This window comes from Myzus persicae, unplaced genomic scaffold, assembly GCF_001856785.1.
Source record: "Myzus persicae strain clone G006 unplaced genomic scaffold, MPER_G0061.0, whole genome shotgun sequence".
Lineage (NCBI taxonomy): Eukaryota > Metazoa > Arthropoda > Insecta > Hemiptera > Aphididae > Myzus > Myzus persicae.
The window spans coordinates 101,887-117,122 of NW_019103868.1; the positions used below are offsets into that span (position 1 = coordinate 101,887).

The following is a 15,236-nucleotide window of genomic DNA, read 5'->3' on the forward strand; positions in this document are numbered from 1 at the left end:
TTGTATAAAAACGATAGCATAAATAATTTTTGTTTTAAATTAGTATGATTGGATTAACTTTCAGCATTATTTTTTGGACCTTAAAAATAAAAATTACAAATCTTTACCAATACCAACTTTAAACTTCAAAAAGAGCCAACGAGATAAAATACCCTACTACCTATACTAGATAATATACTCGCTTCATTCAGAAATCATGCAAATTTAATCACAGACGCATCTATGACCTGAAATATCACTTATCAGCTATCAGTAAAACGTCCAATATCCACAAAACAAGATAAATCTGTATTAACACATTACGGTCGTGTGATGCATAGTTTATTAATTATTATTACTAAAAATCTAAACAATAAGAATATTTGTTCATTTTAATATAATTTACTGCAAAATTACAATATTCAATATTTTAAGATATCAACTTCCAATATTTGTTTTCAATTTATGTGTTAAAATAATTAAATATCGAAAGTGGTTTTTATAAAAATTTCCGTTTTTAAATTCCAACGTAATGAATAATATTATTTAAACACTGTAAAATCACTAAAATGTGAATAAATTTAGTTACATATTGGAACATGTGTTTGAATGACAAATATATATTTAAAAAAAGTAGTACAAACATGAATGGTAAGATATACAAATTATGAAAATAATATTTTAAAAAGTAATAAATTAATTCTATATTAATTAATATTTTCGAGCACCAGCGGTCTATAGGTAGAAGAACATTGCATTATATTTATTTTTAAATAACGATATTTTTTTTAAGGTTACCTAAATATTTCTTTTCTATTAACATAAACACAAAAGCTTTTAAATGTGAATTTAATTTTTCAATCAAAGATCAAAAATATAAGCATTTTTTTCAATAAAAAAAGGGTTGATTACGGAGATGTTATAGACGCGTAATATAAGTGCGTAAGAACCCGTACAAAATACGTGTGACGCTCAAACTGACATTTTAATTATAATAAGTAATTAAAATTATATGTATACATTTTATTGTAATGTGTAACAAAAAACCTTCACCAACCAGGTGTATAAAAAAAACTCAAAATACAAAAAGAAAAAGACACTATTCATCCAACTGATTTATTAAAACCAACTAAAAGACTACATTTCATAGTTTTTGTTATCAGTCTGATCGATGTATTGAAGTGAAAAGAATCCTAAATTTGAATTCACCAAGAGCAGTCAGCGTAATAAGTTTCCCTTTAAATTTTTTTCACAGTTACTAATGTCCAAAAATATAAAAATGTTTTGAATGTATTTTGACCGATTCATATACAATTAATGCTAAATTTAAATCTGTTTTTAAATTCGTATCACTTAACTACATCGATCGGACTGACCTGGAAGATATAGTTTTTTTAGGCGTTCCAACAAACAACTTATTATACATTCCTGTAGTGCAGACAATATACGGCGTTAAGCAGGTCTATGTTAATCGTTACAGTCATCTTTTAAAAAATATATATAGACAAATTGATTGACGGCATTTTGGCAACTTATCAAAGTATAACTAATCTAAGTGTAATTTTATTTTTAATTTAATGATTAAAGAAAATGAAAATCAGTGCTGTATCTTTCTCATGGTCTAATACATTTTTTTATACGACTTTTATCATCAATTTTCATAAATACCTTCTAAATAGTATTTATACAATTAATGGTGTTCTATTTATGAATATTATTAAAATATTAGAACTAATTAATGCTATTATATAATACTATAATAAATTATAGATGAATAAAATCGATATTGCACAAAAACTACTTATAAGTTATAATCGACTCTGATAAACATTTTGATAAAAAAACAATTATTTTATACTTGAGATGTGAATATATAATTAACATTAATTATCAATAAATTATAATTCCTACTACACAAACTACACAGGAAACATTAATTACATAACCGTTAACACGGAGAATCTGATTAAGATATCCATTAGTCTTAACGATGTTAATATTGCTACGGTTATTCGTATTGACGCAATATTATTTTAATGGTATTGAATATCTTTTTATTTACAATAGTACCTATTAATCTCTAAAAAATTTGGTAACCTAAATAAAATAATATTATTTACATTCAACAATATATAGTGGGTATAGTGTATGCTTTATACTGATAAGTGTGTGAATATTGTTTTAAAGACTTAAAGTATATTTTTCGTCCATGCGTTTTGTTGTTCGAATTAAAACATAAAAAAAAAAAGTTTTTTTATTTTTAATGACTCCTTTAACAAAAAATAATGAATGATTTGAATTATACATTTAATTATTTTAATGATAATTATTTAAATAGTTGTATTAACTTTAACTATCACCATTTATGACAAATCGGAACTCCGCTATTAAATGTTTTTAATTAATATCGGCCAAATAAATTATTGTCATGTACAACACTTTTTCTTGTTTTGTGTGAATATGGGGACGATTTTATTTTTCAAAGTCTTGATAAGTTTACAAATTATAGACACATAATATGAAAAAAGGACTACATGTATATTCTTCAAAATCAATGATTAATCTTTGTTAGTTTTTTTTTTTTTAATTTGGATTATGGCTTCAACTCTGTTGGTTGGGACACGTTTATATGTGTGACAAGGATGTGTTGCTTAAAACCCAGATGACCACCCCATCCGAGTGCTAGCAATGACGGCCTGTACGTAAGCTCAGAACGTACTACCACACCTCACCAAGCCATCTTTGTTTACTTATAAAATATATTTATGTATGTCAATATGTCATCAATTGTCATGGCTTCTAATTTTTTTCTTCATATTAAAAATGAATTTTTGTTTGGTTCTGATTTAAACTGTTTACCAATTAACCATAATAGTTGAATTCAGAGTGTTCACTTTTTTATTATTAAATATTAATTTTTTTTTCTTAACCACAAAATAAATGTTACCTAATGTAGATGGTAGATACTTAATTAATTACTATTCTGGAGATATTACATTTTTAATACAATTTTATTTAAAATGTAATTATAAGTGTATAAGTTATATAGGTAATATAATATGTATAGTAAAATATAATAAAATATATATCATCCATGATTTTTCAAAATTTTAGTTTTTAATAATTGATAGCTATTAATAAAACGCCTAATTTATTGTCTAAATAACAAATGATATGTTATAAGTATAACATATCAGTTGTAAGCTATACAATAATTTTTTCTTCGTAGATTTAACAATAATTGTATAAAGAAATAAAAATATTAATTTTAGTAATGATATGATTGCATTTATGTTAAAATCATTTAGTTTGTATATGGTTTAAATATCTCTAGTGTCTAGTAGTTTATATATTGTGCGTCCATACAGTCTGGTATCTACATAATATATTATTATAATAGTATACATATTTACCTACCTATTTAAGTTTATACAAATGTACATGATCTTACGGGATTATTTAGTTATGATGAATGACTTTACAAAGCTTTATCTACTTATTCATATAAAAACGAAAATGGTAATAGTGTGTACTGAGTAGTTAAGTATGAAGGTAGTATGAGTACATTTGAGTGGCGTGAAGAGCCTCATCGAGCTCTCAAAAATGCATTCAAGCCCCTAAAAATAGAGTTTTTTCCTAATTAGGGTGGACTCGAAATTAAAAATACAGAGATGAACGTAAAGAAAGGTATAGACTATGGATGAATGGTTAAAATGAACTATAACGATATACAGTGGAACACTGATAAGTCGAAATTTAAGTGACTTATGACTTATCCTGGTTCCACTGTATTTATAATATCACTAAAATATAGTAATATACTTAAACTTATACTTAGTCTGACAGTGCGACTCCGCATAGAACCAACTGGAAATTTTCATATATAAGTATTTATCACTGAATTCAAATTTAACACATCCATAACAGTGACCTACTCAATGTCTAGGTACCTACATTCCAGTACTAGACATCTACTTGAATTACTTAATATTACATTTTTTATCTATACATATACATTAATAATTGTTTTCTTAGTTATATGAATATCTAATTTACATTTAAGCACTTTTTTAATTTACAGTCTGGATTTAACTCATTAATTTAATTAGGTAATAACAATATTTCTTTTTGCAATAACTTACTGTAGGTACTTAAATAATAAATTATCATTCAGGGCGAATACTACAAAATTACATAATATTTCTTAGTGATAATATGTTAAATATTGTGGTGAATATCAGTTAAGATAGTCAATTAAATTATTTAGAATTTTATCATATTTAGTAGACATATATAGTACTCTTATTATATAATCTAATAATTATTTTTATTTATTGTTATCAATAACTCCATATTTATTAAAATATTGTACCTATAATATGTAGGTATGATATATTTATATCATAGTTAAAATGACTTATTTATGTGGTGTTTATAGTTTATATATATTATAATTGTTTTTATATGGACCTGTGTAAAAATAAATCACATATAATAAGATAATGTTTTATTCGACGTATACTTTATGCTTCACATCATGTCATTACTCAATACTACTTTATACTATTTTGCACTGTTACATGAACTTAATAAATATTTTATATTTCAAATGTATATGGTTATATAAAATGTTAGTGATATTATTCAATATCATATTAAATTCATAATAACAAAATTATTTATGGGTAATTTATAGTTGGTAATGCATTTTATGAAAGAGATAAGAAGCAGTGTGGAACACTCCAAACGAAGGATATGAACCTCTTTGAATAAAGTCTACGGGCCCAACTAATAAAACATAAGCTTTAAGTATCGAAAATACGTAATTATTTTTAACAAAAAATTATTATTATTTTACTTCCCCAAAAAATAATCCAGCTACCTATTCTGTATTATTCAACAATGTGTGGTAGTGGACAGTGGTACTTTTATGTATTCAGATAATAGATAATATATTCCAAACAATCCAAACTAATACATATTAGGAATGTAGGGTTGCTGAGCATGTGTTAAAAAAATTATCAAGGTTAAAAAAGTATCAAAAAAAAAACAGTTCACACTTCACAACGACTGAACAAAAAATACTAAAATATAACGGTATAGTATGTACGCATATCAATGTTATGATACTTAAAACGGATCTTATATTATTAAAACTGACTCACTATTTATTTTGTGATGCGTATAGCACATGCCTATGCAAGTAATGAAGTAAATAAAAAATAAAATTATGACCCACTCGCCACCCTAATACAGAAGTGTGAACAATTTACTCAAAAAGAAATATGTCGTTCAGCGTTCTACACCATAGCCATCCTAACACCCTACAACTCGGTTGATATGTTACTTGGAGTTCAATCTGAGACTTACATAAAATGCAGAAAACAGGATTCAAAACGAAGAAAATGTGTAAAAAGAAGGATTTAATAGACAATAAATCACAAAGCTTAAACAAAATGAAATAAAGCAGTTTAATTTCGTTAAACCAAAAAAATTTAAGTTTTTTCATAACCAATTATGTACAATTTTAAAAAAATTAAAAAAAAATTAGGACAAACACACCATTGACAAAAAAAAAAAATAATAAAAAAATGAGCCAGCGCAGGATACCTGACAGATGTGAAACATCGAAATTATTTTGTATATAGACAATATGCATGAAAATTGAAAGGATGGTTAGGTATAATAAAACGCTTCTAATTAAAAGAAATAAACATGGCACAATCAAAAACAAAACATTCAGATTTTTTTAAGAAAAATTTTCCTTTGTTTTGAATACTCATTAAATGTTTCGCGCATGTGGCCACGTAAGCGTGGCAGCGCCAATTGCCGGTCTCGCCCTTCACATAAGATGTTTCAGATAAAAAAAAAATATTTTTGGGAGACGACTGATTCAACCTTCCTATGTGCTTCTTCCTGTGTAACACACAAATATTCTAATAAGCTAATAGCTGAAGTGATAATTATTATGAGGGAGCAGTTTGTACATCTGTATCATAGACGGAGCCACAAATTCAACTCGTACTTGATTTAGGGATTGGGCCATAATTCAACACCACCAAGTTTTATTTATTCTGTTGATTAGCACATTTTTAATTAACTGCCCATCTGCTTACCATACATATCCAAACCATTCTAGTCGTTTTCTCCTAATAAAAGAGAGTATATCTGTATATACTTATTATTTATTTTTTAATTTGAGCATTATGAGTATATGAATTACTTTTGCCTGTACGGCAATACGTATATATTTTGGCAACTTTGAAGTGACATTTGAATCATTTGATAGGTACCTACCTATAAAATAAATATTCGTTAATACCCATTGGCTGCAATTACCAACATAACCGTTATTGATTATCCACACATCAGTAGTAACAAATAAAAATAATTATTTTCCTAATGATAAATAATTTTAAAATAAATGAAAAAATTGATTATTTATTCATCCGATATAGTCTAAGTGTATCGTGTCTGCAGTTCACTCTCACAGTTAAATGTATTACTAGCAATCTAAACTACGTAAAATCAATATAAAATATGTTATTAACATAATATTATATACATCTATATTTTTGTACCATTATTATAGCCTTTAAATGTTATAACACATGATTATGGTAAACTGCAGTATTTTGGGTGAATACTAAAAAGGCAACGTTATAATACTTTACACGTGCAAACAAATCGGAAAATTTAAATATTCATAACGTTATAACCTAGGCAGTCGACACTAAAATTCCGAGTGTTTAGGAGCAAAAAAGGCAAAAGCGTAAAAAAGTAGGAAAATTTAGGAAAGAGGGCATTAGTCCATATAAACAATCGATAAAATAGGTTACTCGGTAAAATGGTTTTGTTCCATAATAACTAATATCTAATAAGCAATAACTAATAAGTATTAACTATTAATAACTCATGAGCAATATATAGAAATTGAAAAATGTAATTTGATTATAGGTATTATACCTAAAATCTCGACTGAGAATTTGAGACATGACTAAAATTCAAATTGTTGTCTATATGTGAACTAGTAACATTTTTAAGGGGATTTATATTTTTAAGTAGGTACCTGGTACCTAATACCTAATACCTGTAATGCTTTCTGGCACCATCACCCCAAATCACAATAGTGTGGTACCTTATTCATACCAACTGAACAGATTCAAGTTTGTCAAGAAATTTTTTTGAGATCTACTATTTTATATTTTTAATAAGTCAATCTTAAGCATCAAAAACTGAAATAAAAATATTCAAAATTATAAATGATTTTAGTATTAATAATTAAAACTTAAAAGTTATCCTTATCATTTAAGCACGAAAGTAAAATAATATAATAATGGAATTAGTGAGAGTTGATAATGAGTAAAATTTGTGACAAACTTAAATCATCACATAGGTATTGAAAATGTACAGAACGCATATCCAAACTTATTGACCAAATTTTTTTGATGTACCTAGGTATACATTTATGGTGCATGAACAATGCAAACATGTGCACAAGCTAATAAATTACAATAGGTACATAATATTATGTACCTACCAACAACAGTAATAGTATGTACTCAATACCCAACCTTATTAGGTTGGTATGTACTTACAAAATACTTAGTACTCATAATAAAGAATAAAGATATAAATTAGGTGCCTACATACTAAAACTATGCCTCATAAGTCATAAGTATCAAGTAATCCAAATTGTCACCTCAGTGGCTTGGTAACTGGTAAGTGGTACTGAGTGTAAATAATGTATAGTAACATTGATTATAAATACTTAATAATATAATAATTCCGTAATCTTAATTATAATAATCCATGCTAGTGAGTAAATTACTTAAATCATTGATTATATATACTAGTATATACTACTATACTAGTATATATAATCAATGCTTAAATCTAGGATCCAGAAAAAAGGTACCTATTGGCTACTAACTACATACGGCCTCCTACTACACACTACGCAGACGCATAGTACATCATATGTGAGTTCCTTATCACTCGTAGTTTTTTAAATGTATTAATCAAATCAAGTGATCATAATATTATGGTTTGATACGGTGACAGGACCACCACAATATTTATATTTTATTTAAAAAAAATGTATAAACGGAATCTTCAGAGTTCAGATATTTTGGAACGAAGGTTGAATATTATTTTATCAATAATTTTTGTAGAAACTGTATAGATAGGTTGTAGTTATATAATCGTATTCATTCAACCCATCCAAACGACGTTCATTTTCTGTAACCACGTTTATTGTTTTAACCGTACAACAAACACATGACGTTACTATCGTTGATAACATTGCTATATGATAATGAATAATAATGATTATTGATATGATGACCGATGGATATACATTATACACTAGTCAGTACTCAATAGAATATTCGATCCATATTCAGTTAATTAGTTTCATCATGGTACTAGAGTTGTAATTACATAATTCACTTACGAAGACAAGTAGTCTCGCCGGTCTTGTTGGCTCGGCTTCGAGAAATTTTAATTCCGTGAGTATTTGATTTGAATGGTAAAATGATTTTTTAATAATTAATAAATGTTTTTTTTCCTTTTTAATTTCTCTTTTATTTCACAGGTGACTAGGTGTTGAGACAATGCCAAACAGTGGAACTGCATCTGCTGATTCACTGCCTAATGTGGCTGCTCATCTACCCTCAATATTTATGTCCCTGCGCACTAAACTTCCGTCTCACGTACTAGCCATTCGGCCCTGGTCACTGAGTGCATCAATAATACCAACCTTATTAGGCTGCACCATAGCGCAGAAATTAAATTCCAACATAGAATTTAGTCTTCTGACGTTGCTGTTGACTCTACTAACGGTTGCCTTGGTTCATGGAGCTGGAAATGTGGTGAATACCTACTATGATTATGTCCGTGGCATTGATGGCCGTAATAGCGATGACCGAACCTTGGTGGATAGAATTTTGTCTGAGAATGAAGTTGAAAGGTTAGGTGCTATATTATACTTTTTGAGTTTTGTTACATTCTTTTGGCTCGCCATCATATCTCAAGCTAAAATGGGTCATCTAGCTGCTGCCTATTTATGGGGTTTGAGCATCTCATTTCTATACACCGGTGGATTTGGTTTCAAGTACATTGCTCTTGGAGACTTAATATTTTTGATACTGTTTGGGCCTGCGTCAGTTTTATTTGCTTATTTATCGCATACCGGTCAACTTAATTTGGAACCAATATATTATGCTATACCATTAGCATTAAACACTGAAGCTATATTACATAGTAATAACACAAGAGATTTAGAAAGTGATAGAAAAGCTGGTATTGTTACATTGGCAATATTAATAGGCCGAACAGCCTCAATCATTTTTTATGGATTTCTTTTATTTACTCCATATATTATGTTTGTTGTTTTATCAGTGAGATATTCTAAATGGTTTTTATTGCCATTAATTACAATGAGCTATGCGTTTAAGATAGAAAGAGAGTTTAGAGATGGTATAAATATTCAGTCTGTACCTAAACGAACTGCTAATTTAAATTGTATTTTTGGAATTTTATATATATTGGCTGTAATGGCAGCTGACAAATCGAATTTGCCATTTAATATTAATTGAGATACTAATATTTAAATGTTATGGCTATTAGTATCGAATGTTCTTACAGTAGGTTGCGATGGTCCTAACAACGTTCCTTAGGGTGTATAGTTATTATGCATCGAGAACATTATTCTGAATTTTTTTTTTATTATTGTAACAGTTTTATATTTTTTAATTTATAAGTAATAAATTAATGTATTAAAAAATGAATGTTTAAAGAAATGTTAAAGCTATGTACACATACATTATATTATGTAATTGATAAAATCTTAGCTAAAATATCCAGCTCATTTGCCTGAAATGTACTGAATATTCTATTTTTAATTACAATGTTTGTTACTTTGCTTAATAGAAATCTTTATTGTACAAACACACCTAAGTTATAACATTAGAATACTGGTTATTTTTTTTTTTTACAATTCCTTAAATATGTGAATTTAAGTATCACAAATTGTTGTTCTTTGTTTAACAAATAAATATTATATAATCATTGTGGTAAATCAAGATATAGAGTTCAATGTTATCATTGATTTATTATAATAGCATGTGATCTTTTATCTAATTTTAGCAAAATTATTTTTTATTTTCCTTTACTAATATATATTTTATATTAATTTATATACAATATGCATATACATTAAACAGTTTAATGTAGTTTGATAATAATACATAATAATATTTATTATTATTCTGAATACAGTCATTAAGTACTTACTGATTAAGATTCTAATGCAAATTCGGCTGTTTTTTGTAGTATAAACATTGATTGACCCCATATAATATATGTGTAATTATTATTTATGTATATAAATTACAATATCATGTAATTAATGTGATCTACTCATAAAATAAAAAAAAAAGCTAAATATTTCTCTAATTTTAAATTTAAGAAGAACAAAATTAAAATATTTAAAATCCAAGTCTTCCTTAAATAAACCCATGTATATGATGTTGTATAATATTAATATAATATACTGAATTTTAAATTTTGTAAATAATTGATCAACTGAACAATCAATTCATTGATATATTATGATAATTTATAATATTGGGTTTCTTTAATTATTATTATTAATTTAATTTTGTTTTTGACCAAAGTAATCTGTTAATATAGATTTAAAATTGGCCATTAAATATTTTAATAGATTTTAAATAAAATTTAAGATTATTAATTGATTAACTGATGTAATAGTTAATATTGAAAGAACCAAATTATGCAACCATGTAGTACTTAAGAAATAAATGTTTATTGTTAGGTGATTCAAATGTTGTTATTAATATTATTAAGATAGTAAGATGTATTATTTGTCAGAAAATATTAAATGTAACAAATGCTTACATTTTACAGCATTTCATATAAATATATAATATGTAGTCGAAAACAATAAAAAATTAAATATATTTTTAAGTGTATGATCTGTAAAATTATTTAACTAGCTTACACTAAATTCAAAGTGATTCACATAACCCCATAAAATACAATGGTGGCGGTGAGTAGTGCCTTCTAAAATAGAATTCAAAAGAATGTAGTTTGTATTTTCCTTATAATAAAATTATTGTCTGCTGTATAAAAACAGCGGTACCTCATGTATGTATGAGTACATTGTATAATACAGTCCATGCCATATCCCATATGTATCCATTGTCCATCATCATTTAGTGGATATACTGGGTGAACTATTTAAAAAAATATATATATTTTATTTTTTTTTTTTTAAAGACAACATACATTTTTAATTCTTTATTATGAAGTAAAAAATGTCTTATAGTACCTACTAAGTAGTTAAAGTAGTTATGATCGAAAGAGAGTGGTAGTTAACTATTATAGGAGTATCCCACAAAATGCTGGTACTCTTCTCCACTCATCTAAACTTGTAAGACCTACTTAAAACTTATAGACTGTCTACTTATCCGAAATTTAATTTTTATAGATCTAAATGCTCCGAGACTCCGAATAATTTTCGATTTAGGTATACGAAATTAAAAGTAGGTAACCGTTCTACTGCACCTACAGTCCTACAGTAGGTGTCAAGTGGATCATCCATTACAGATATTTCAAACTTTAAATTCAATGATAAATCATTTTTGGCGCAATAAAAACCATTCTGAGCGGAGACGGTCGATCAGCCTATTATTATACTAAATATATTATATTGCTATCAATTATTTTAGTAATTTATTTTACTATTAGAATTTAGTAATACGGTATGAACTATAAACAAGAAAAAGCATGCAATTAATCTAAATTATTTGAAAAAGTCTTTACTTACATAGAATATAATAATGCAGGTAAAAGTATTGAATACCCATGAAAAATAGTATTCAATAATCAACAAATAGGTAACTGAATTGATATTCATAGTTTGAATATAGAATTTCGTCCAGATTCTAACTTCAAATGTCTTAAAAATGAAATTATGTTAGTTTGTATTTTTAGATTTTTTGTTTTAGTATGATCTAGATATAAGAAACATTGTATTAAATTTCCAAGCATCAGCTGTAAATGTAACGTATTTTAAATAAAAAATAATTTACAAATTTTCTTGATTTTGTCAAAGCTTGTACTTAGTACTTCAAAAGATTATAAAAAAATCGTGGTTTTGTATTTTTAATATTTTTAAATACGAATAGAAAAGGAATATTGCATTAAATGTTTATGTTTTTTGATTAAATGAAATTTTTTTATCGATTTTTATAAAAAAATTACAAAATTCGAGTTAGTGGATGTCGCTACTCGCTATGCTGTACATTAGGTATCTACATGGTCACTGTAATGGATGGTATATTGATATTAAATTTGAATTTAATGATTTATTGATATAATATCATTGTTTGTGAATAAATAATTCTGAGTGGAAACGATATGTTAGTCTAGGACTCTAGGATATTTTATATTGTTATTACTTATAATTAATTCAGTAGATACCGACGATAGGTTGATTTAATATTATTATTAAATTATCAGTGATGCTTGAAAAATATTATGTATGCAATATGCAATACCTCTTGAAATTCGAATGTACCAACTATATAGATTTACTAGTTTTTCCACCAGAAAAGTTGCTATAGTCACAATTTAGAAAAACTTTCGATATCGCAATATCTTTGATTTAGAATCTCCTCCATCTTAGAAGAATTTTTTGTTAAAGTAATTGATATGTTATTATTTTATTTAGAAGAAAAAAATGGTATTCGAAACCTTAGTGTGCCCCCATAAAAATTGTGGGAATATGAGCACTGAATATATTAATATATTAATTGCAGTGACCAGCAGTAAGTTAGAGTGTTAGACTGACTAGGAGTAGGTACTTTCTCAATTTCAAGAGAGACACTATAGTCTATAGCAGTGATTTTCAAACTGGATGCCGCGGTTTTTCCATAAATTACCGATTGCATTGAATTGTTCATCTAAAAAAAAGGTCAGTGCGCCATGAAAATTGTTTGAAGTGTAGGTACGGTGTGCCATTATGTTTAATACAAGTTTGAAAACCACTGGTCTATAGTTATGTTCTATGTAATAGGTGTATGCAATCTTCAAGCGAGTTAATAATTGTAGTATAATATTATTTTAACTAAAATAAGTACCACATTATACATGTACAAGGGGTTTGGTATAGGCAATTTGTATGACATTTAATAAAAAACTAGGAAAGTATTCAAAACTATTTTAAAAATAATCAACGATTTGTATTTGTATTACACTTAAAAGGCATTTCTATATGAACCACCTATTTGAGAAACGACATAAGTTCATAAAAGGTAATTCTGAGAAAACAAGATAATACTGTTTTTCAAGCTACCAGTGATACATATTTATTTCTCTTTCATATTGATTATTTACAATGGTAAAATAAAAAACTCTTTTTTTGCAAATGTTCACACATGATCCGTATATCATTTGATAACACATTCCACTCAACATCTCAATATGTGAGATATTTTGTGAAATATTTAATAAGTAAATAATAGCGCAGATGACATAAAATGATTAACTAACTAGGAAAACATTATCTAGATAAAAACTTTATTACTGTAATTATCATAAAATATTTTGTATTTTAATAACTATTATTATAAGTCTGATAATGGAAGTTAATTATTACTGAATTTTTTAACAATATTTAATTATTCTATTACTATTTATTACACTTTATATTTTCGGATGTGTTTATGAACTTTCCTGTTCTTTAAAGGAAATGTATTAAATAATCTTCACTACAAAGCTAAGCAAAATCCTTACCTAATCAATTGGTTTTCAAAATTCCTATCCAAATTCATCATATTAAAGATTTAAGATATTTTTTCGACATCGTAATTCATAGATAGATTATTCTCATTCTGGTGGCTAAAATCTCGATTTAATATTGAATGTTTATCCTTTATGGCGATCGGCTAAAAAGAAAAGAATCACTCTGAAACTCGTTGTTCTATGTTAGATTAAGTGAATTTCTATTGTATATAATTAATAGAATATAATGCATTATTATAAAAATACATATATTTACGATTGTAATTTTAAATAAACTGCGTGATTATAAAAATGTATGAGGCCCACGACAACTTCTACTCGCTTAATGTGGCTGTCTTTCCAAAAAAATGGACACCTCTGCTGTATAGCTTAGGTATATTAAAATAAAATGAAATCTGCAGATAGGATACAGCTAGAGATCACCATTTGTGTTTTAGCTCTGAATACTAAAGTAACTAGACGGATATCTATATTATAATATAGTAAAATAGTATAATATAGATATCTATGCTTTACTCGTACCAGTCGTAGCTTAGTTGAAAATATAGGGGCACCACTGCAACAAGTATAATATAGACGTGAGCAGATGACGATGACTATTGTGATTTATGGTATTGGCTTTTAATGAAAATATAATTTTATAATATTTTGACTTCTGCTTAATACAAACATATTGCAAATATGGCGCTGCACAACTTGCTGCAGTAGGTATAACAGTGATGATACGGGTATTGTGACTGTGGTGGAAATGAAAACACCACGCTCAGTGGAATACCCAGGATTTTTCAATGGGTGGGGGGATTAACAAAAAACATCAGAATTTAATATTTATTACCTTATACTAGGAATAGTTATTAGTTTATCGCTATATCCTGTGACCGTGAACCGTTTTCAGAGATATCATGGTTTATACTTAGCCTTTTTTACATACGATTTATACCGTAATAGGCATAATACACGGTCGAATTGTGGAATGGGGGGGAGACTGAAGCTACCTTAGCCCCCCGGGTAATCCATTGCTCATACTAAAGATGGTTTTCTACATAATTTAATATATTCTAAATTGTAAATTGTGTTCATTTCTCAACTCACGCAAGCGAGCAACAAAAATATGAGTTATCACCAAATTCAAATATTGCCTATCAAATACTCCTTAAAAATGTTTCACCACCTGAATAAATTATTTAATAATAATTATATATCTATTCGATGACGCTGATCATCTTTCATGTTTCAACATCTTCTGGCTAACACATTTTCGTGCCAAAACTACTTAAATACAAAACATTTTTTAATTACGTACTTATAGGTAATCTTTTATATTTATTAGTATTTTTCGTTTTTATTAAATACCTATATATTACTTATATCGTTATGCCTATATGGCTATATAATATTATAGATTACTCTAAATATTTGTTTAAAAA

General features: G+C 26.9%; 1 protein-coding gene across 1 annotated transcript; it reads left to right on the forward strand.

Annotated features, from left to right (window-relative positions):
* Positions 1-8,110: 8,110 nt before the first annotated feature.
* Positions 8,111-10,123, forward strand: LOC111035659 (ubiA prenyltransferase domain-containing protein 1 homolog). The gene is made up of 2 exons (XM_022317356.1): positions 8,111-8,489; positions 8,576-10,123. Exon 2 carries the CDS (start codon positions 8,595-8,597, stop codon positions 9,576-9,578), a length of 984 nt encoding a protein of 327 aa, XP_022173048.1. The 5' UTR covers positions 8,111-8,489; positions 8,576-8,594; the 3' UTR covers positions 9,579-10,123.
* Positions 10,124-15,236: the final 5,113 nt, after the last annotated feature.

Bases quoted from the DNA above. Each gene is read 5' to 3' on its own strand.
- LOC111035659 (XM_022317356.1), top strand. From the start codon at position 8,595: ATGCCAAACAGTGGAACTGCATCTGCTGATTCACTGCCTAATGTGGCT.